The sequence below is a fragment of the Prionailurus viverrinus genome, chromosome C2 (assembly GCF_022837055.1).
Source record: "Prionailurus viverrinus isolate Anna chromosome C2, UM_Priviv_1.0, whole genome shotgun sequence".
Lineage (NCBI taxonomy): Eukaryota > Metazoa > Chordata > Mammalia > Carnivora > Felidae > Prionailurus > Prionailurus viverrinus.
In genome coordinates this window covers 5,508,774-5,532,467 of record NC_062569.1, presented here as the reverse complement: position 1 = coordinate 5,532,467, position 23,694 = coordinate 5,508,774, and the positions used below count along the sequence as shown (strand labels likewise).

Genomic DNA, 23,694 nt, shown 5'->3' with positions numbered 1-23,694 from the left:
TGCCAAGGTCACACGGTCCAGGAGCCCAGCCTGGGATTCTGGGATGCGTTCTCCCACTGCTCCTGCCGCATTCTCTACCAAATCCAAAGCCCACAGTGGACTCTGAGCGTGCAGGACATGGAAAAGGTGTGCAGCCCGCTTAACTCGAAGAAAAGGACTTGGCGGGGCACCCAGGGGGCTCGGTCGGTTAAGCGTCCCACTCTTGATTTCGGCTCAGGTTATGACCTCACAGTCTGTGAGCTCGAGCCCTGCATCAGGCTTCGCACACTGACAGTGCAGAGGCTGCTTGGGATTCTCTCTCTCTCTCTCTCTCTCTCTCTGCCCCTCCCCTGCTTGCTTGCCCACTCTCCCTCAAAATAAAAATAAAAATATTTAAAAGGCGTATTTGGCAAGTGCAGGAAAAGATAGTCTGGCCTTAAATTCAGCAACTGGGGTAAACGGTGGGGAAGGAGACGTAGAACTGGACAGGGGCTACGCGGGACTTTAAAACCTGGGTCTCCGGGAGGCAGTTCTCCTAAACAACATGACTTTTAATGGGCTGGCTGGTCACGGAGTCCTCCCTTTTCCAGGAATGCTTGAGGACTCAGATCTACAAATCCACCCTCTCGGGTCAGCCTCTGTCCAATTCGCAGCAGGAAGTCTCCCACAGAGCTGCGTGCTGGGAGCACACATTACTGACGGCGCCTTCCTAACCTGCAACCCCGAAGGACACTCGCACTGGTGACCACACAATAAAACCAACCCCACGCTAGCTGTCCCAGGGCCCCCACTGGGACATGACCTTGAACAGGGGAACTGTCCACCGCCTAGCTCTCCCATGAAGAGGTAATGACCCTTGTGTGCCGTTGGAGTCCCCGCCAGGAAAAGGTCAAGGAAGGACCAACCTCGCCTCCGCGCTTCTCGGGGGGGCTGGGCGCTCAAGCTCTGCGCCCCTTAGCTGATGGCACTTAACGCGGAGAGCTCTCAGGGGGCAGCTGGACTCCTTGACCTCTGCAGAACCACATCCTTTCTCCCAAGACTTAAGGTGCTTGTCTCCAGGTCAGATGACCCGGGTGAAATGAGACCCAGGCTGCCCCAGAAATCACCCACCAGCATCCCGGAGCCTCTCAGCTCGCGTCCTCGGAGAGCCTCGCAAGGAAGGACGCGGCCCCTCGGGCTCCCTCTCACGTCCCGGGTTACCGCGCTTCCTCGGCGCCGCGCACCGGAGCGGCTCGAAGCCGGGGAGCGGTGGGTGGGGTGTCACCAAGAGCTCCCTGAAACCGAGGGGTCTGCGTCTCGAGTGCCCGGTGTCCCGGGGCGTTCGCCTGGAGGCTGGGGGGGGGGGGGGGGGGGCTCGGGGACAGAGGGGACGAGTTACTTCGCGAGCGGGCGTTCCCGCTCCGCCGGCTAGGAGGCCGAGGAGGGACCGCCCGCGCGGCTGTCCCCGCGCACGCCGGGCTGGGACCGCGGGCAGCGCCGGCCCGGCCGCCTCCGGCCCCGGGCGCCCACCGCGACGGCGGCGGGACCGGAGCCCGGCGTCCGGCCCTCCCGCCGTCCGCCGCCGGGCTGCGCGCCGCCGAGCCGTTTCTCTCGGGCCCCGGGGAGCGCGGCGCGGGGGCGGCCGGGCCGGGCCGGGCCGGGGTCGCGGGGCGCAACTCACCAGCGCGTGTTGTCGTGGAAGTGCTCCAGCACCGCGTAGCCGAAGAAGGAACCGGCGGGGCCCTGGAAGCGCACGGGGCGCTGCGGGTCCAGGTTGTAGGCGCCCGCGGGGGTCCCCGCGGCCAGCAGCGCCAGGAGCAGCGCGCGGAGCCCCCCGGCGCCCCTCCGCGCCGCCGGGCCGCCCATCCCCGGCCGGCCGCCGCCCTCCGCTGTGCCCCGCTAGCCGGGCGCCGAGCGCGCGGGCGCCGGGGCCGCGGGCTCCGCCGACGGCCGGGGGCTCTGCGCCGGGACGCGGCGCGGGCCCGAGGGCGGGAGGCCGAGCGGGCGCCGCAGGCGAGCGCAGGGGCGGCCCGGAGCGGGCGGCGTCCTCAGGTCCGGCCGAAAGGTCTGCGCGCTCGGCGCGAGCGGTCCCGGGCCGGGCGGCGCTGGGCTGCGGAGAGGCGCGCCCGCGGGGTGGGCGGCCCGGAGGCCGGCGGCGGGACGGCGCACCGGCGCCCTCTGCCGGCCTCCAGCCGCGCGCCCCCCCCCCCCCACCGCCCCAGCCCCTGCCCCGGGCGCCCCGGCCGGAGAGGGCCCGACACCCGCCCGGGCACCGCGGCTGCGGCGCCTCCCACCACGCCCTGGGGCCGGACAGCTGCCCCGACGCGGCCCCGCGGCTGCGCGCTCAGCCCCTTCTGCGGGGTCGTGGGGTCGCGGGGTCGCGGGGTCAGCGGCTCCCTCCGGGTCTCACACCCGCAGCGAGGACCAAAGGAAGCCGGGTGACGGTCGGGCTTCTGCTCCGTCTGCTGTCCCTCGCCGGGGCTGTGAGTCCACCTGAGGAACAGAGGCGCTCCACCGGCGCCAGCTGTGCTTTTGGGGGACAACTAGAGCCACGTGGGGGTGAGCGGAGGGCCTGCCCTTCCGACTACCCTCACCTGGCCCCCTGCACCGGCGATCCCTTGGTGTGGTCTCGGCCCCAGCAACAGCCATGTCCCCCGGGAACCTGCCAGAAATGCGCCTCCGCGGTCCCACTCCAGGGTAGGGGCCCAGCTGGGGGCGGGCAGGGGTAATGGTGATAAAATGCACAGGGTATAAAACCTACTGTCTTAAGCATCTTGAGTGTAAGTTTCGTGGCGTTGAGAACATTGACACCGTGGTGCAGCCGCCGCCGCCAGTCTCTACGACTTTTCCGTCTGGCAAAACTGAGACTCTACATGCATGAAAGAAACCCTAACTCCCCACCCCCCTCCCCCCCGAGCCCTTGGCAATCACCATTCTCCTCTCCGTCCGTGAGTTTCACGGCTGGCGGTACCTCATGTGAGTGGAATCATATGTGGCTGCCTTACTCGCTCCACGTAGCATGATGCCCTCAAGGTTCATCCGTGTTGTAGCAGGTATCAGTATTTGCTTCCTTTTTAAGGCTGAATAATGTTGTATGTAACATGTGTTCCTTATCTGTTGATCCCTTGATGGGCCCTTGGGTTGGTTCCACCTTTTGGCTATTGTGAATATGCGACTGACACAGCTGTGCATGTAAGGGCACGGTTATCTTTTCGGGGTAACTGCCTTCGGGTCTTTAGGGGGTATGCCCAGAACAAGATTGCTGCATCATATGGTAGTTCTGTTTTTAATTTTTTGAGGAACAACCATGTTTTCCGCAAGAGCCACACCATTTTACATCCCACAGACAGGGCACAGAATTCCAGTTTCTCTACATGTTCTTAATGAACACTTTTATTTTCGGGGGGGGGGGGTGGAGTTTTTGATTTTTATATGTAGGAACCTAATGGGTGTGAGGTGGTATCTCCCTCTGGCTTTGATTTTCGTTTCCCCAAGGATTAGTGATGTTGAGCGTCTTTTCGTGGGCTTATTGGCCATTTGTATATCTTATGAACAAATGTCTGTTCAAAAGGACTGTGTTTAACAGTCTGTGGTTCTGATACATGCTCAAGTTTGAGAATCGATACCACATCAATATTGACACACTTCCCTTTCCCTCGAGCCACTATGCCCTGCGAGTCAGTAGAAAGCCGAACTCCCCGCCTACTCGTTGCATGAACCCATGTTCCCAAACCAGCCCTAAGTTCCAACACAGGCTCCCCAAGGGGAAAAAAAAAATGAGAACTCTGCCTCCTTGACCACCTGCTCCCAGCTGCTTGCACACATACCAGAAGAGACCCATGGTCCCAGAAGCCCCGATGACCGTAGGAAAGAGTGAGAGGAAAGAAAGGAACAGCACCCTTTACTGAGCACTTCCGACCTGCCAAGTACTTTACACATCGTATTTTATTCAATTCTCGCAACATCCCTTTGAAATAAGTACTGTTGGGGCGCCTGGGTGGCTCGGTCAGTTGAGTGTCTGACTCTTGATTTCAGCTCAGGTCATGATGTCCCCTTTGCCAGCTGTAGGTAGATGCTTGAACATTGTTGAAAGAAGGAAGTCCTTGAAGGAAAGCAAGCTGAGTTAAAAGATAAAAACCCTTTGGAAGAGACTCTGAAGGAGAGTTTTCACTTTCTCTGAGTTCTGGTTGTGAGGGTGGAAAATGGTCCATTCTACTCTTAGGAAACAAAGCCCAAGTTTCCGTTGACTGCTAGTACCTTCCCAATATCTATACTTCCCATTTTCCTAAGTAAAGAGGTTGGAATTCTTGGAGCATAAATGTATCTATCTTAAAAAATAAGTAAATGAAACTATGTTGCTCAGTCTCTCTAGCAGATGGGGAGGCCACGGTGTCCGTGTCTGGCCAATGAGATACAAATGTACATTGTGGGGGGTGGGGCTTCTGGAAAGGATTTTTAAAGGGGAGCCCACTCGGCTGAGCTGTGACTCTCCCCCTGTGTCCTTCCCTCTCTTGCCCACACCACAGACAGAGGTCATGCCCGGAGATTGCAGCAGCCATCATGAAGGCTACCTCAAAGTAATTGCAGGGACCCCAGTTCCAGCATCCTGCCGCGGCCACACTTGGCCTGGGCTGCCTTCCTTGGGATTTCTTATCACATAAGGAAAAATAAACACCAGTTCATAGGACCCACTGCTTTTGAGGAGTCGGTTATTTGTAGCTAAGCAGACTTATGTGCTGACTCAACACTAGAATGAACAGTTTCTTAGAACAGATGCTCCTAATCTAGGGTTCACACAGTTCTATAGGTAGCTTCAGAGGTTCTGAGACCCCTGCGGTTGGCGGAATAATGCCCTCCCACACGAAGATGTCCACCTCTTTACCCCTGGAAGCTGTGAATAGGTTACCTCACCTGGCAAAGGGGACTTTGCCAATGTGCTTACAGTTAAAGACTTGAGAGCAAGATTTTCCCAGATTATCTGCACGGACCTCGTGTATTCATTTGAACCCTTACATGTAGAGAGAACCTTTCTTGGTCGTCAGATAAAAAGATGTGAACGTGAAGGGAGGGGCAGGGTCATGCTTTACAGATGGAGGTAGGGGGTCCATGAACCAAGAGATACAGGCTGGAAGCTGACAAGTTTTGGTGAAAATGGATTGTTCCCCAGAACATCCAGAAAGAAATGCAGCCCACTAGCACCTCAAAGATAGTCTGGTCAGATTTCTGACCTCAGAACTCTAAGATAATAATAATTGTGTTGTTTTAAGCTGCTGAGTTTGTGGTAATATGTTATAGCAGCAACAGATACTAATACACCCCCTAAAAAGGGTAGGTGCGGGTATGTGTGTTTCTTAGGGAAAGATCCATAGATTTCAACAAAAATCTTAAAAGGGAAGGTAGTTTATTTTTTTTAATGTTTATTTATTTTTGAGAGAAGGAGACAGAGCGTGAGGGGGAGAGGGACAGAGAGAGAGGGGGAGACACAGAATCCGAAGCAGGTGCCAGGCTCCGAGCTGTCAGCACAGAGCCCGACGTGGGGCTCGAACTCACAAACCGTGAGATCGTGACCTGAGCTGAAGTCGGACTCTCAACCAACTGAGCCACCCAGGCGCCCCAAAGTTTAAACATCCAATTATAAAATACGTCCTGGCTGGGGTTGTAAAATACAGCATTGTGACTGTAGTTCATAATACTGTATCGTATATTTGAAAGCTGCTACGAGAGGGTAAATCTTCAAAATTCTCATCACAGCAAAAAACAATCTGTAACCCTATGTGGATGTTAACTAGACTTATTGTGATGATCGCGTCACAATATAAACAAATATCGAATCATTATGTTATGCGCCGAAACTAATATCGTATGTCAATTAGACCTCAATTTAAAAGAAAGGCAAGTAGTTTTTAGAAGGTTAGAAACTACAGATCTAAATCCCACTGTTTTCAACCCCTATAAACCAAACTCTGAAAGTGATATCAGGTGCAGGGCGCCTGGGTGGCTCAGTCGCTTAAGTGTCTGACTCTTGATTTCGGCTCGGGTCATGATCTCACGGTGTGTGAGCTGGAGCCCTGCTTCAGGCTTTGCGCTGACAGCGTGCAGCCTGCTTGGGATTCTCTCCACCCCCCCCCCTACTCTGTCCCTCCCCTGCTCACACTACAAATAAATAAATAAGATACCGGGTGAAAACTGTAGCATCCCTCCTCGATGAACCAATGCGGCCCAAACTTGGCTGTATACCAGACCCCCAAGGAACCGCTGAAAAATACAGATTTACAACCACCGCTGAGTCAGGTCTGGAGGTGAGGCCCAGGAAGATGTATTTCAAGTCCCTCTCGGAAAACTTACCACGTAGCCAGGTTGAGGAAGCAAGGTCCTACGGGAGATTCAGAATCCTGCATTGCTTTCTTGAACACGTGACACCATGATATGGTAGGAAAAAACAGAATTTGGCCTCAGATGGAGAGGATTTAAATCTCAGGTCTGACCAGCTGTGTAATCCCCAGTAAGTCAACGAAATAGGGAAACAAATAAACATACCTACGGATGGGCTTCTTGGGACATTATTTTCTAACCGTAAAACTCTAAAAACATTTGTCATCCATACAACCTCACATCAAGAGTGAGCTCAATTTCCTGGTTGCCAGAATGAGCTTTCCTATAGAGACTTGAACTGAAGTATGAGTCTGTAGCATGACTATTGGGGGAGAGAATGTTCCAAACCTGGCCATGTAGAATGCAGATTTGCTTCAAGCCCATGTGCCTTTTGGAAAACAGAACCTCTTGTCCCATTTTCTAAGGGAAGTGACAACCAACTTTTTTTCCTCCTTTTTCAGTCTCTCGCTTCAAGGACTGACCTGGGAAGGTTTTCTGTTAACTCTGGTGGTTGCAAACGGAACAACCTGCACTGTCAGCTTACCTATCATTAGCCTTTTCCAGAATCTGCCATCAGTATATCTAAGGCAAGCTTGACTTCCTCCCAGAGGGGCAGAAAACCGTGGAGAGCATCCTTTTCATAACAATGCAAAAGAAGCGATTGTTTGCACTCACTCCCTTCCTGCCACACAGCACAGAGGAATAATGTATTGAAATGATTAACTGTCCCAACGGAAACTTTGGTTTCTCCTAACCTTTGAAAAAGTCTGAAGATTTATTGGTCTATTCTCCCCCTTCCTTTCTCTACCAACTTTTTTTTTCTTATAAATTCAATATTTCCCAACTGCTTAAATACCAGGTCAAAAGTTAAGTACATTTCTAAGGCTTCATGCAAGATGATTGGCTCAATAATCTCTAGGTTCAGAATATGATTTTTTTCATCCCCAAAACCTTCGATTATGACAGAAAATACACATAGTTCTTCCAGTTGAAAAGAAAAGTCAAGTGAGTATTTTCAAGCCCTATCTTGATCCCCAACTTTGCCTGGGATCTCTTTTCCTGAACTGTAGCCCCCTGGTCTCTGATGGGAAATACTGATTCCTTCCTGATGGAATGACCCCAACACGACTCTCTAACATCTTCCTCAGCCCCGCCTGGTGAGTGTTCATCTTTCTGGGCACTGAGTGTATATGCCAGCCGGGTGCCGCGGGGAGGTGCAGCCCGCAGTGGTGACTATCGGCGCTGTTTTGCAAAGATGGGAGTCTAGACAACGAGCAGACCAGGCGCTGCTGTGAGCGAGCCATGCAGCCAACCGCAAAGCAGGTGAATTTAGCACGCATCTCACGCTGCAGCAGGCATTTCCCTGACCACGTTGTCTCACTTAAACCACACGGTGATCTGATGAGGAAGATACAGGTGAGCACTTGGTCTCAGTTACCAAAGGGCTGTGCAAACTGAGGACTGTCGGTATTACAAGTTCACAATCCTTGTCCAAAACTCTTGGGGCCAGGTATGTTTCGGAATTCAGATTTTTTTTTTCCCCAGAATTTAGAAGACAACACAGCATAATGACCTCTGAAGATTGGCATCTTTCCTCAGTGCTAGAAAGGTCTCAGTTATTGCTTACTCTTTGAATCTGTATTGTCTCCTTCTGGAACTCTAATGTGCCGTATTTTAAGCCTTCTTGCTCTATCATGCATGGGTATAAGGCCTCATATTTGCCATCTTTTGGCCTCATTAAGCTGCATTCTGAGTAATTTACTTCCTTGTGTTTTCTGGGTCACTGTCTCTTCAGTATAATCCATTGTTTTACCAGTCCTTTGAATTTGTAATTTTCATTATTACATTTTTTTTAACCTAAAATGTTCTAAAAAGAGGGACAAATAAAATCAGGGACCCCCCGGGTGGCTCAGTTGGTCACGTATCTGACTTCGGCTCAGGTCATGATCTCACGGTTCGCGGGTTCAAGCCCCCAGTCGGGCTCTACGCTGACAGCTCAGAGCCTGGAGCCTGGTTTGGATCCTGTGTCTCCCTCTCTCTCTGCCCCTCCCCCACTCGCACTCTGTCTCTCTCAAAAATGAGTAAACATTAAAAAAAATTTTTTTGATTTGTGTAAAATAAATAAATAAATAAATAAATAAAAGCAATTGATTAAATTAAAAGTTCCATGTGGTCCTTGTTTGAAAACCCGCCTTGCCAACCAGATGGTGTGTGCCTTGCTCCTTAATTGTACTTCGGACATCTTTCTTCATTTCCTTAAAGTTAAACTTGTTTATTTTATATTCTGTTTCTGATGATTCTAATACCTTCATTCTGTACCTTTGCTTCTGCAGTCTGCTTATTGTCTCTTACGGTGGCTTGTTTCCTTGTGCCTTATGTAACCTTTGCTTGTGAGCTCCTGTCCCACGGGTGTTTATCTTTGTTTAGAATACGTTCCTCCATGAGCGATTCGTGTTTGCGGCTGCCAGTGGGCTGGGGTAGTGGTGCTTCAGCACTTTAACCTAAATTTCTACTGGGATTTTCTTCTGCTACATGTATGTGGCTCAGCGTGCTCAGAGCACACGTCTTCCTTTTCTTTTTTTGATTCCACCAAGCACCAAGGAGGCCATGACACAAAAGACTTCTTTCAGTCCCTCTCCATGGGCAGGTGTTACCCTAGTTCGCCCACTAAATGTGAACTAAGCTTCATTTGGGGTCTCCAATCCGACTCCACCCAGGCTTTGGTTGCTGTCCCCTGTCTGTGTGGGAGCCATTTAAATCCAGATATCCCCAGGGTGAATGCTGACATCAGCACTCCCTTTTTCCCCTAGATTAGAATTTTTTTTTCACTATTTCTGGCCTCTGAACATGTATTTCTTGCCAGCTTAGCAAACCATGATTCATTTTTATATGCTGTTCAGCAATTTTAGGTGTTTTTGTACCAGGAAAGATTCCCACATGTCCACCACGTATTCCACCATTGCCAAAAAGGAAGCCTCACTAATTTTTAAGTCACTGAACAATAATTTAATAATAAGTCAGGAAGAATAATGACCTAATCATGTATTGGAAGCCTTTGAAGTTCTACTAGGAGTCTTCGTGTTATTTCAAATCCTTAAAGAAGGAGCCAGGATAAAAGTGGGGCCCTAGAACTGGAAGGTCAGTGTGGTGTAAACACAAGACCTTCGCCCCCCCCCCCCCCCCCCAGGCGAGAGGCCGTGGAATGAGATGACTTTCGTGGCATCGTGGCTCTTTAGTCCCTCAGGATCTGCTGTAGCAGGACATTTACAAGAGGACAGAAGAGGGTGACAGGTAAAGCCTTTGATGTGTGTGGTTGTTTCCTTATTTATTTGCTCAAATGTATTTGAATCCCTCATCCCTTAGGTTCAACTTTTTCCAACAGTCGAAAGAGTTCCTGCAAGGCCGCAGTTCCTAGAGGCAACCACGGCGGCCAGTTTCTCAGCCTGCTTCTGGAAATATTCCGCGCCTACTCAAGTCGAAGGCTTTTTCATACGCACTTAGCACACGCATCGTGTCGTGCCTTGTCTTTTTAAAACTTAGCAATATGTAAGAAATGTTCCATATCGATACGACTTACTTTTCTAACGGCTGCATGGATGGTCATCGTATGGCTGAACCGTAATTCATTTAAACAACCTCCCCCCTCCCATCTGGGAGACATTGGTGACTGTCAGACGCACGGAAGTGCGTCGATCCTGTGACCGCAGGCAAGTATTTCTGTAGAACAAACTCCTAAAGGCAGAATTCCTTCATCAAGGGGAGTGTACATTTCAATTATTGTGGATATCATCAAACTGCCCTCCAAACAAGCTGAGCCAGTTTGCAGGCCCAACAGCATCACAAGAGAATACTTGCTTCTGAGAGCTCTTTTATAATCTACTTCAATCAATATGTTCTTACTCTCTTAATATGTTAACAGCTTGCCCAGCTAATTGAATTCATCCAGAAAGCCTCTCTATGAATGCACGTCATATGCCGTGCCTAGTATTATTGTGTACGATGCCTGTTATTGAATATAGGAATAGCTCTCAAAATTGCATTTAACTTAATAGGTGAAAGTAACAGTGTTCCATTTCTAAATTCCTTTCTGATTTTAACTACCCTACTGATTGCTAGTCAATTGGAAATGGATCCTTAGACACTCAAGCTAAGTTTATACACGTCCTCTTCCCCACTCCACCTCTGCACAAACTGAACCTCAGATATTAACAATCAGATAATATTGTAAAGTCCTATCCTCCCTAGCAGTCACTTCTTAGGAATTTATCATAAGAAAACAATTGAATATAAGACTTTTTAATGTTTGCATAAAGGTTTTCATGGCAGCTTTGCAACGGTGAAAATCAGAAAGCACTAAATGACTAAATTCTATCAGGAAAACATTGGCTTAGGGCGCCTGGGTGGCTCAGTCGGTTGAGCGTCCGACTTCGGCTCAGGTCACGATCTCATGGTTCGTGGGTTCGAGCCCCGCGTCGGGCTCTGTGCTGACAGCTCAGAGCCTGGAGCCTGCTTCGAAGTCTGTGCCTCCCTCTCTGTCTCTCCCCCCTCCCCCACTCATGCTCTGTCTCTAAAAAATGAATAAACCTTAAAAAAATTTAAAGAAAGATATTGGCTTTTTGGACAGCCATACATAGAATATAAAACTACGCAGCTGTCATGAAAAGTGAAAAGGGTCTGTTTCATCTCAGCATGCCTACGTGCATAAAATGTCTTTACATTTTCTCCTCATCTCTACCAGCATAGCCCCCCACACAGCAGCCTCTCTTGGTAATATCCCAGTACAAATCCATAACCCTTCCATTTGTCCACAGTCTCCTCTCAACAGGAGGACGTTGTCTTGTTCATTTAAAACTTCAAATTCGGGGCGCCTGGGTGGCTCAGTCGGTTGAGCATCCGACTTCAGCTCAGGTCACGATCTCACGGTTTGTGAGTTCGAGCCCTGCGTCGGGCTCTGGGCTGACGGCTCAGAGCCTGGAGCCTGCTTCCGATTCTGTGTCTCCCTCTCTCTCTGCCCCTCCCCCGTTCATGCTCTGTCTCTCTCTGTCTCAAAAATAAATAAACATTAAAAAAAAAAAATTAAAAAAAAAAAAACTTCAAATTCATTTGTTTCAAAGCTGTCCTCTTAATCCCAGCGCAACGGCCATGGGGACTTGGAGGCTGAGTGTGTGCGCATGCGTGTCCCAGGTGCTGGGGGACGCCCACTCTCTCACACACTCCTCTGGCCCTGTGCCTACCCCTCTGGTGTTGGAGTGCAGTGTTGGAGGTGAGGGAGCGCGAGGAGTCTCCTGACTCGACTGCCTGGGAGAGTCTCTGTGGGTCGCAGCACCCACGCAGCGTGTCCACGGCCACTGCAGACTGCACGGGTGGGTGGGTCCCGGCAAACCTTGCCGCTGAGGGACTTGAGCCCAAGCGGGCCCACGGGCACCGGTCATTCCTCGGGAGACGTGGCCATACCCTCTGTCATCACCCAGCCGGTGGCTTCGCTCCATATTCTCCGATGCGAGCGCCTCCCGTGTCCATGTCGTGATGGTCTCAGATGAGTCCCCACCGCACATTCCAGCTGCCACCCAGCCTGGATCCGGCGAGGAGACAGAGATACCCATAACTCTCAGGGAACGGAACCTCAAAGGGGCAGTCGTTGTCCCTCTCCGGTGGCCACTCCCCTTTTCCATTGCCTTCCCTTCCTTCCCTACATTGTCCTCAGCTCTAAGCTGGTAGCTTAGCATGAACAGGGGACAAGACACCAGCTTCCCCTTCTTACAGTCACCTACAAATTGTATGACCGGTTATACTGAGGGCCTCCTCCATAGATTCGAGGGAGAAAAATCTGGTAAGCATCCCTCCATCTGTCCTCCACCCACGGGACAGTAAGAGAAGAAAGACTATCTCCGAGGACACTGCATTCCCCACCCACCCACCTCCCGACACACACACAAGTGACCGGTGTAGTTCCAGTGCCCCCGTAAGTGTAAACAGCCCACACAGTTTACCCTCTCTAGCTCTTGGGAAACGTGGCATCTCATGCCAACAAGTAGGCCTTCTTCAGAGTTAGCCCTAAAGAATTTAACTTGGTTCTTAATAGGGCACGATCTAGGCTCTACTCTTACCATTATCTGGTTGAATCTGCACTCACTCAAGCCTGTTATGAAAGGATAGTGGACAACTGTCTATACTGAGAAGGAGAGACGTCCAGGGTACGTGAAGGGGGAGACTCAGGCTCCTTGACACATGCCCAGGGTGATCCGAAATACATAGATTTTCATGCATCTAAATATGTACATGCATGTAAAAAGAGATCTGGAAGTTTGTCTCAAGTGGTAGTAATGGTTATGGTGGAGATTATGGGCTGTTCTTGCCGATCTATCTACCTGTCCTTTAGTACCATATGAATTGCCTAAGAGAGCCAGCATAGATATAGAAGATGCCAGATCCATAAGGCCAAAGTCACTAATCAAAGAGAAAGCCTGTTAGGGACATAAAAGTGGATAGGATATCAAACTCAACACCCAAAACACAAATAATCCAGTGAAGAAATGGGCAAAAGACATGAATAGACACTTCTCCAAAGAAGACATCCAGATGGCTAACAGACACAAGAAAAAATGCTCAACCACACTCATCATCAGGGAAATACAAATCAAAACCAAATGAGATACCACCCCACACCTGTCAGAATGGCTCACACCAACAACTCAGGAAACAACAGATGTTGGCGAGGATGCAGAGGAAGAGGATGTCTTTTGCATTGTTGGTGGCAATGCAAGCGGGTGCGGCCACTCTGGGAAACAGTATGGAGGTTCCTCAAAAAACTAAAAATAGAACTACCCTACAACCTAGGAATTGCACTACTAGGCATTTGTCCAAGGGATCCAGGTGTGCTGTTTCAAAGGGACACATGCACCCCCATGTTGATAGCAGCACTATCCACAGTAGCCACAGTATGGCGAGAGCCCAAATGTCCATCGATGGATGAATGGATAAAGAAGATGTGGTATATATATGCAATGGAGTATTACTCGGCAGTCAAAAAGAATGAAATCTTGCCATTTGCAACTACGTGGATGGAACTGGAGGGTATTATGCTAAGTGAAATTAGTCAGAGGAAGACAAATATCATGACTTCACTCAAATGAGGACTTTCAGAGACAAAACAGATGAACATAAGGGAAGGGAAACAAAAATAATACAAAAACAGGAAAGAGACTCTTAAATACAGAGAACAGAGGGTTTCTGGAGGGGCTGTGGGAGGGGGGATGGGCTAAACGGGTAAGGGGCATTAGGGAGGGTACTTGTTGGGATGGAGCACTGGGTGTTATACACAGGGGATAAATCACTGGAATCTACTCCTGAAATCATTATCGCACTATATACTAACTTGGGTGTAAATTAAAAATAAATAAGAATAAAAACAAAACAAAAAATAAAAGAAGAATCATTAGTGTTTGTGGTGTTCTACTGTTTGATTAATAAGTGTTGCCATTCCTTGGAAAAAAGAAGAAAGGTGGGTCAGGAGCTACGCACACGAAACTGCCACTCATCCAAATAAGAAGGAAACTTGACCTCCACGTAACAGGGGAAGAAAGGGGGCTAGAGTCAGCCCTCACGACCCAACTGTTGACGAAGTCCTGTTGCGTACAGTGCAGACCCGTGGAGGGGCTGGCATCCGCTTCCCGTGAAGGGGCTTTGCCAGCAGAGGTAAGGAGGAGACCAGCCAGCATGTGGAAGAAAGTGGTCAAAGCCAGATGTCTCTTTAAGGCATTTTCAAAGGAGGGAGAGAAAAATAAGAAGGGCCTCGATCGTTCACACACCAGATAATCATTCTCTAAATGACTGATACTTAGCTAAATGCACGTCTTAAAGTCAGTTCTTCAAAACTGGCCTGGCCTTAGTTTTTATACAAGACAAACTGCATTTCCACATGGTTTTCAGATTCAGAAAGTTCAGGGGAAGGGTAATTACTATCGCAAACCTTCAACTCTCATAGCAGGCGGAGATTTAAGCAAATACTTTCCCACTGAAGTAGTTCACAAGCCAAAAGTCCAACTGTTATTATTGGGTGCAACATTTCCAACCTGCTTCCATGCTCAAAAAAAAAAAAAGATTTTTCCAGAGATCTAAATTTAGTGAAACTGCAGCCATCAATGTTAGAATACATCTGAATAGAATAGAATAATGCCAAGTTTTTAAAATATTTCTCACCCCCGTTCAAATATTAAAACTAACATGACACTTGTCAAAACATAAAAAGGTTTAAAAAAAATACAAATGTTTCAGTGATGATATTTCTAGAAGGCAGTGCAGGGGCCTGGAGCAAAGGCTCTGGGGTTTGTAATCCCATGTAGTTTTGTCTCGTCAGGGGTCTTAGTCAGCTGGGGTTGCCATGACAACATACGACCGACTGGGCGGCTGAAACAACAGCAGTGTGTTTCCTCACAGTTCTGGAGACGGCGGGTCCAATATCAAGGTGCCAGCAAGGCTGACGTCTGGTGAGAGCTCCCCCCTCAGCCTTTCTCCCTGTGCACTCACACCACCTGTGCCCCGTGCTCACGTGTGAGGAGTGAGCTCACAGGCATCGCTTTTTGTAAGGACACTAATCGGTTCAGGCCCGACTCTTACGACCGCACTTCACCTTCATCACTTCCTTACTCCACATACTGCCCCGTGGGGGGCTAGGACTTCAACGCATGAATTTGGGGGGACATACGTATTCAGTTCATAACATCAGATATGTGACTGAGAAGTCATTTAACCCCTCTAAGCCTCGATGTTTCCATTGGTAAAAAGGAGATCATACCCAGAATTTTGTTGTGAATATTAATTAGGTAAGCCGTGCAAAGCGCATTACATTAACATTCACAACAAAATTCTGGGTATGATCTTTTTACCAATGGAAACATTGAGGCTTAGAGGGGTTAAATAACTTCTGGGAAGAAACTGATAAATGTGAAGCAATCTAATGCCACTATTACTGTGCTATTTATTTTACTTTTTTTTTTTAAGTGCTTATTTATTTTTGAGAGAGAGAGAGAATGTGGGGGAGGGGCGGAGAGAGAGGGAGACAGAGGGTCTGATGCAGGCTCTGTGCTGATGGCAGAGAGCCCGATGCAGGGCTCGAACTCACAAGCCACCAGATCGTGACCTGAGCCAAAGTCAGTGATTAATCAAATGAGCCACCAGGCACCCCTTTATTTTACTCTTTAAAAAAACAGGTGTTGGGGCACTGGGGTGGCTCAGTTGTTTAAGCACCGACTTCGGCTCAGGTCATGATCTCATGGTTTCGTGAGTTTGAGCCCCACATCGGGCCCTGTGCTGCTAAGGATTCTCTCTCTCTCTCTCTCTCTCTCTCTCTCTCTCCCCCCCCCTCCCCCCAACTCACACTGTCTCTGTCTCTCTCAAAATAAATTTAAAAAAAATTTTAAAACTAGGTGTTTTTGTTTGGAGGAAAGGGGACAAAACGCAAAACACTATTCTTCAGGTGGCTTCATGTTTAAGTGGGTTACTTGGAGCCTTCTTTGGCTTAGAAGTTCAAGACCTCAGGCTCCCACGTGCTTCGGGTGCACCTCGTGAAGAGCTGGGAAGTAAATGACCACGGCCACGACCTCAAGCTCACATCAGTGGCCCACACCAGCCGGGCTCCTTCCTCAGGGCTCTCTCGACAGTCACTTTGGTGAATTGTCACGTCTGCGTCTCACCGGCTTTCCAGATGTGAACCATCAGCGGAAACTCCTGAAATGCCTTCCTTGGCCATTTCCTCAAGTTCCCACCCACTATTTTCCCAGTTTAAATGCAGTGGGGTTTGGAGATATGGTTGTGTGCGTGTGTGTGTGTGTGTGTGTGTGTGGGTGTGCTTGTGAGACAGGGGTTGGGGGAGGTTTCTGATGGGACATCCATAAACTAAGTTTCCAGAATTGAGTGTGTCCGAGGTTAGCTGCCCTAGTGGAGCACACAGGAATGGAGACTTGGGAGCGAGGAAGGGGGTCGGGGGTGACGCTCCTGGAGATACGGAAGCGCAGCCCCAGCCCCTCTGTGTCCTCTCTCAGGCGGCCCCGGCTTACCGCAAACTCGAGGTGGACAGGCTTGTCTTCAGGGAAGGGCAGGATTCCTTCGGACAAGGATTCCAGTCCTCGTTTCAGAGCCTGGGACTTCGTGCTGGAAGTGCTTCAGGCTGCAAAACAGACACGATCTACTCTAAATGCACACGTCTTTCCAGCAACGTGATGGGGGAATTCGGTAGTATGTAGTGAGGCTCGGATGGCCCTGAGCCGAACCCAGCGACAGGGACCTGTCATAAAAGCAAGGTGACCAGCCCATCCATGCACAGCGTCGGGCTGAGGAGGGAACAGTGATTCTGAGCCCATGAGGTGAGACAGCCTTCCCTCCCGGAAGCAGGCTTACTCCCCGGACGAGGGCTGAGGGAACGTGACTGCGTTGGTGACACCACAGGCGGGGCTGCACCTGCTGAGGGGCAGAGGGGGGCAGGACACAGGTCCCCAACCCCAGGGACCACGGTGGCTGTGTAGGGTCTGTGCCAGCGGCCGTGGGAAGAGCCGGAGTGGTACCCGAAGCCCCGGTCACATTACCTGGGACACCAATGAGGCGGTGCTCACACAGGCATATGGCGGTCATCCTTGGGCCTCGAGGTGGGGGTTCTGACTCCGGTTCCCCTCACAAACCCAGGGGTGGAAACTTGGTACCTACCCCAGGCACTCTGACTAAAGGTGGGACAGCAGATGAGGCTCCAGAAAAAAACCTCCAGAAAAAATTGCTTTGCTCTCGCCCCGTACTGAGTAACCCAAACTCAATGCACGTGAAGCCCTGTGTACGCGTTTAGTCAACGAACACTTAAGGTGCTGAACACCCGTCACACAGGACCTGTGCCGTGCACCGGAGGTGCTGCCATAAAGAACGCACAGTCCCCCAGGCAGCTGGTGGAGGGCCGGGGGCGCCATAGGTTAACAAGGTCATCAGTGGGAAGAATATCAGGTCAGAGGACAGAAGGCCAAGGACAAATGAAGGTCACCTTCTGCACCTTCCGCCACCCATCCAACCACGACGATCTTCAGAGAGCACCGGCCGCCGCTTCCCTTTTGCCTTCCACGTCTGGTGCCGATTGCCCTTTCGACCAACTCCAGCTCGAGAGCACACCGGGCAGGGGGCTCTGGGAAACGTACGCCCCGCTTAGCCACCCCAGGCCTCAACAGAACCTCTCCGTCAGCCCCAGTCACACTAGCTGATGTTCGGGGGGGAAATAAGGCTTCTCAACCCAGCATCTGACAAACGCCTACGTTAGTGTTCCATACGAACTCGCGACACGGTTTGGGGGGTCACTTCGCCCTAAATACCGTGATTGAGCTTAGACAGCCACAAAACATTTGCTCACAACCGCCTGTAAGTCACTCACAACCGCCTGTAAGTTAGAACCTATAGACATAAAAAGCAAGGAAAACAGTTAGGGGCACCTGGGTGGCTCAGTGGGTTAAGCATCTGACTTCGGCTCAGCTCATGATCTCACGGTTTGTGGGTTCGAGCCCCGCGTCGGGCTCTGCGCTGACAGCTCAGAGCCTGGAGGCTGTTTCAGATTCTGTGTCTCCCTCTCTCTCTGCCCCTCCCCTGCTCGCACTCTCTCTCTCTCTCTCTCTCTGTCTCTCAAAAATAAGTAAACGTTAAAAAAAAATTAAAGTCTTCCCCAAAAGGGCCTCACTGACCCAGGAGTCAGCTTCCTGAATTTGAATCTCAGCTCCCACATTTACCTATCAGTAGTAAAAACAAAACAAAACGAAACAAAATACTGAAGCTACTTAATCTTTCCGAGATTCGGTGTCCTCAAAAATACAATGTAAAACGGTAACAGTACCCGCTCAGGGAACTTTTGGCAAGATTTGCATAACGTGATTAGAATAATTCCTGGCATATCGGAAGCCCCCGCCATGTTGGTGGCAGGAGGCCTCAGACATCAGTGCCTCTACACCCAAGACTACAAGTGCAGAAGCACAGCCATGAACCCGGCATGCCTCTCCAGAGAGCAGTGTGGTGAGAGACGCTAGTGACTAATCACTTGCTTACAACATGAAAATGCCAGCAATGGGAGGAGATGGTTGGCAGAGAGTGCTTAGGAGTACAGAGCAAAGGTCCTTGTGGGGGGCGCTCATGGCTCCCCTCAAGAGGCATCCTCAGTTGAGACCTGAAGGGCTAAGAGTGGGCCAGTTAAACGGGTGTTGTGGTGCAGGTGGGACAAGGGGGTGATGAGACGGTCGTTGGAGGAATACAGGAGGTCAAGGGAGGGTTTTTTTTAATTGCGGGGGTGGGCACCTGGGTGGCTCAGTTGGCTAAGCCTCTGACTTCGGCTCAGGTCACGATCTCACGGTCCGTGTGTTGGAGCCCCGCGTCGGGCTCTGTGCTGACAGCTCAGAGCCCGGAGCTGCTCCGGATTCTGTGTCTCCCTCTCTCTCTGACCCTCCCCCGCTCACGCTCTGTCTCTCTCTGTCTCAAAAATAAATAAACATTAAAAAATTTTTCAAAAAGACTGAGATCTTGCCCTTTGCGACAATATGGATGAAGTGAGAGACTATAAGAAGTGAAATAAGTCAGTCAAAGACAAAGGCATTTGTGGAATTTAAGAAACAAAACGAACGAGCAAAGGCAAACAAAAGAGAGAAAGAGAGAGACAGAGAGGCAAACCAAGAAACAGAGCCTTAACTATAGAGAACCAACTGGTGGTTACCAGAAGGGAGGGCGTGGGATGGGGGAAACAGGCGATGGGGGCGAAAGAGTGCCCTTACTGTGATGAGCACTGAGTAACGTACAGAGGTGTTGAGTCACTATGTTGTGCACCTGAAACTAACATGACACGGTGTGCTAACCACACGGGAGCTAAAATTTAAGAACTTATACAAAATAAAGCAAAATGTGAGTAAACAACCGGCTGGACAAGTGCTGCTGAGGAAGAAGTGGGGTCCTCGTACGCTGCTAGTGGGAATGTGAGACGCAGCCACTTTGGAAAACAGTTAAACATACGGGGCACCCGGGTGTTCAGTCGATTAAGCGTCCAACTCTTGATTTTTGCTCAGGGCGTGATCTTGTGGCTGTGAGGTCGAGCCCCACGTGAGGACAGTGCAAAGCCTGCTTGGGATTCTCTCTCTCTCTCTCTCTCTCTCTCAAAATAAATAAATAAATATTTTTTAAAAGGTTAAACATATACGTACCCTATCACCTAGCCACTCCACTCTTAGGTAGCTATCCAAGAGAAAAGAAAGCTCAAGTCCTGCAAAGACTGAACCACGAATGTGCCCAGCAGCTTTATTTGTAAGAGCCCCAAACTGGAAACAACAACGTAAACGTCCATCTACAGATGAATAGACAAACTGTGGCATAGTCAAACAATGAAACAAACACGTAACAATGTGAGTGAATCTCAAAATAGTCACACAGAGCGAAAGAAGACAGGCAAAAAGGAGACTATACATTGTGTGATTCCGTTTACAGAAAACTCTAGAAAATGCAGCTAATCTATAGTGATGGAAAGAAGATAAGCAGTTGTCTGAGATTAAGGGTGGGTGGGACGGGAGGAAGGAATTACAAAGGAGCATAAGGAAACTTTTGAGAGTAATGGATGTGTTCATTATCTTGATTGTGGTGATGATTTCACAGGTTACACACATGTCAAAACATATCAGGTTGTGTGGTTTAAATATGTATAATTTATTATAAGGCAATTATGCCTCAATTAGACTGTTACTATATAAATATACATATTATACATATATAGCATATATACATATATGTATAATCTGTCTCTCTCTATATATGTATGTATATGTATATGTATATGTATATGTGTATGTATATGTAAAATATATCATTCCTCCCTCGTGTTGCCAGCCCCCTAGGATTCTGTCCTGGATCTCTGTCTAATCTCTCTCTCTCTCTCACTGATATATATATATATATATATATATATATATATATACACATATACATATACACATATATGTGTATATATATAGGGGAAATGGTATATACATATGTCAGTGTTTTTCAAATTGATTTGACTATGATCCTTTTTCTCTGCTCACCTGTTACCCTAGTTTGCAGGAAAATGGCATATGCAGAGACAGACCTAGGACCGATCCTGGCTTCACTCTCTTGTTGGCTGTATGCCTTTCGGTAAGTGAAGCCTCAGTTTCCTTGTCTGTAAAATGGAGCTGTGGTCCAGATTTAAGTAGTGAATTTCAAATGCCTGCCACATCGTAGGTTCTTAAAACCACCCCAGAAATCAAGCCCGCCATATTTACAGGTTTCCCCAGTTGCATTAGCTTTATTTCCAACTAAAGAAACCAGCATTCAGTCATCTTGAGTCCAAAAGTCCAAGGGGAAAGATGTTGAGATGCTTAGCATTTGCGGGCCCATCTGCTCTGCATTAACTGGTCTTCCTCTGTTTATTATTCCTGGTGTTAAGTCTCCTCCAATTCTTGTGTGAAAAGTTCGGACACACAATAACCTCTTTATCACATTTTCAAAATCTGGGCTTGTTCTGGAAAGCTTGCACCTTTTTCTTGTTGCCATTGTTTTCATGGGGATTCAGATTTCCGAAAGAGACATTTGGAGCACTCGCCTGGAAGCATTTATGTGTAAGCTGGATACAGACAAATATCATCAAAGAACGAAAATGGGATGTCGGAGGAATCAGAGCCACCCTACATGGGCTCTGTGCTGTTCGTTGAGGCTCAGGCTGGTGGTCGGGATCCAGGGCTGCTTAGCCCCTCCCTCGGCCCCTCTCCTTTGGGGGTAGAAATTGAACGGTGACAAAAAGATAAACAGAAACATGGCAATGTTAGGGTACAGAATAAAAAGTGCACATAACTATAAAGATAAACATATCATAACAACGATATTGGTTGCCATTCATTGGCTATTAATTGTGGTCCATGCTTTACTAAATGCTATTTTTTTTAAGTAATCTCTACACCGATTCGGGACTCAAACTCATGACCCCAAGATCAGGAGTCACGTGCTCTACACACTGAGCCAGCCGGGCACACCTAAATGCTATTTTATGTAAACCTCAAAACAAGCCTGTGAGTTAAGTAGGGAACCAAGGAGGACTCGTTCAGTCACAAGTGACAGAAAATTCACCTTAAAGTGACTCATAATATAAAGGAGTTTTTTTTATTGGGTATGTCAGTTAAAAACCTAGATTTAATCTTGGCTTCAAGTGAGATTGGATCCAGGAGCTCCAGATGTCTCCAAAGGCTCATATTCTCTCCCTCCCCTCCCTCCTTCTTCTTGGCTTTCTCTCTGGGCTTCACGAAGTCAGTCCCGAAGTGCCAAGCTTTCTCATGGTGGCAAAATGGCTGCGGTTGTTCCAGACCTCACACCTTTACACCACATCACTCAGAGAAAGAGAGAGCAAGCCCTAGAATTTACTCTCTCACGCTGGTCCCACACAAGTCGTGTGTCTGTCCCCGAACAGATCACTGTGGTGGCAGAGACCAAAAGAAGAGGTGAGTGACAGCAGGTGGCTGGATTAACACCTTGAGGGTCATGGAGGGGCCCATGCCCAGGAACGAGGGGTGGGGACGGTCCCAACCAAAGCCCCAGGCTGAGAAATTGGAAGAAGTGGTTTTTCAAAGGAAAATGGAAATGAAATTGATACGAACAGGGAAAATGAATGGTGGGGACACACTTACAAGTGTCTATTCTAGTTTCAAAAATTTAGGGGGAAAAAAATCCCTATGATAGATGGTGTGGATGCTCGCCCCGCCCCTGCATGCCCCTGACCCGCCTACCACTGTGACGGACCATTCCCGTTCCTGGGGACCGGGTGTACCTCCCTGCTTCTCCCCCTGAAGGCTTTTCCCAGCACTGGAAGCTTGGGCGGCCCACGCGCAACAGAGGTTTAATGCAAACTGAAGCCGACAAGGGACAGGAGCTGGGGACAAACGCCCCAGGTTTTTGCTTTTAATGTCTGGGTGGAAAATCTCTGGGGCTGGTTTGGCAGGGCTTCTCAGAGGGTCTCAGAAGGGTTGAGCCCCCAGGTCAGAGCAGCAATGAGCTGATGAATGCATCCCTCACTGCTTTTGCCCCCTTCCTTGTCTGTCTTCCCCCAACCCTCCCCCTTGTGCGCCTTGGGGTCACCTCCCAATGAAGAACTGGCACCAAAGTCCTTGTCTCACCGTCTGCTTTCAGTGGAACCCAAACTCACACTCTCCCTGCCTTCATGAACTCACATTCTGATGGCAGAGGGAGACAGATAATAACACATTTAAAAAAAATTTTTTTTAACGTTTATTTACTTTTGAGACGGGGAGAGACAGAGCATGAACGGGCGAGGGTCAGAGAGAGAGGGAGACACAGAATCCGAAGCAGGCTCCAGGCTCCCAGCTGTCAGCACAGAGCCTGACAACGGGGCTCGAACTCACGGACCGCGAGATCATGACCTGAGCCGAAGTTGGATGCTCAATCGACTGGGCCACCCAGGCGCCCCTAACACATTTTTTTAAATTGTTAAAGTGTTTATTTTATTTTTATTAACAACTCAGGCAACAACAGATGTTGGCGAGGATGCGAAGAAAGAGGATGTCTTTTGCATTGTTGGTGGCAATGCAAGCCGGTGCGGCCACTCTGGGAAACAGTATGGAGGTTCCTCAAAAAACTAAAAATAGAACCACCCTACGACCCAGCAATTAAAGTACTAGGCATTTATCCAAGGGATACAGATGTGCTGTTTCAAAGGGACACATGCACCCCCATGTTGATAGCAGCACTATCCACAATAGCCAAAAAGTGTGGAAAGAGCCCAAATGTCCATCGATGGATGAATGGATAAAGAAGATGTGGTCTGTATATACAATGGAGTATTCCTCGGCAACCAAAAAGAATGAAATCTTGCCATTTGCAACTATGTGGATGGAACTGGAGGGTATTATGAAAAAGAAATTAGAAAGAGAAAGACAAAAATCATATGACTTCACTCATATGAGGACTTTAAAAGACAAAACACATGAATATAAGGGAAGGGAAACAAAAATAATATAAAAACAGGGAGGGGGACAAAACAGAAGAGACTCTTAAATATGGAGAACAGAGGGTTACTGGAGGCGTTGTGGGAGGGGGGGTGGGCTCAATGGGTAAGGGGCATTAAGGAATCTACTTCTGAAATCATTGTTGCACTATATGCTAACTAATTTGGATGTAAATTTTAATTTTTTTTAACGTTTATTTATTTTTGAGACAGGGAGAGACAGAGCATGAACAGGGGAAGGTCAGAGAGAGAGGGAGACACAGAATCGGAAACAGGCTCCAGGCTCTGAGCTGTCAGCACAGACCCCGACGTGGGGCTCGAACTCACGGACCGCAAGATCATGT

At 49.1% G+C, this 23,694-nt stretch overlaps 1 protein-coding gene across 5 annotated transcripts in view; it reads right to left on the bottom strand.

Moving 5' to 3' along the window:
* The window catches only part of ITGA9 (integrin subunit alpha 9), a 368,133-nt gene extending 366,309 nt beyond the window's left edge, over positions 1-1,824 (bottom strand). For all 5 annotated transcript variants that reach the window (XR_007155622.1, XR_007155623.1, XM_047875114.1 and 2 more), the window contains exon 1: positions 1,640-1,824. Coding sequence is in view for 3 of the 5 variants with exons in the window: in XM_047875114.1 (XP_047731070.1) it covers positions 1,640-1,824 (185 nt within the window). In the remaining 2 variants the exon portion in view is untranslated. The remainder of the gene's footprint in view (positions 1-1,639) is intronic.
* Between the last annotated feature and the right edge of the window lie 21,870 nt (positions 1,825-23,694).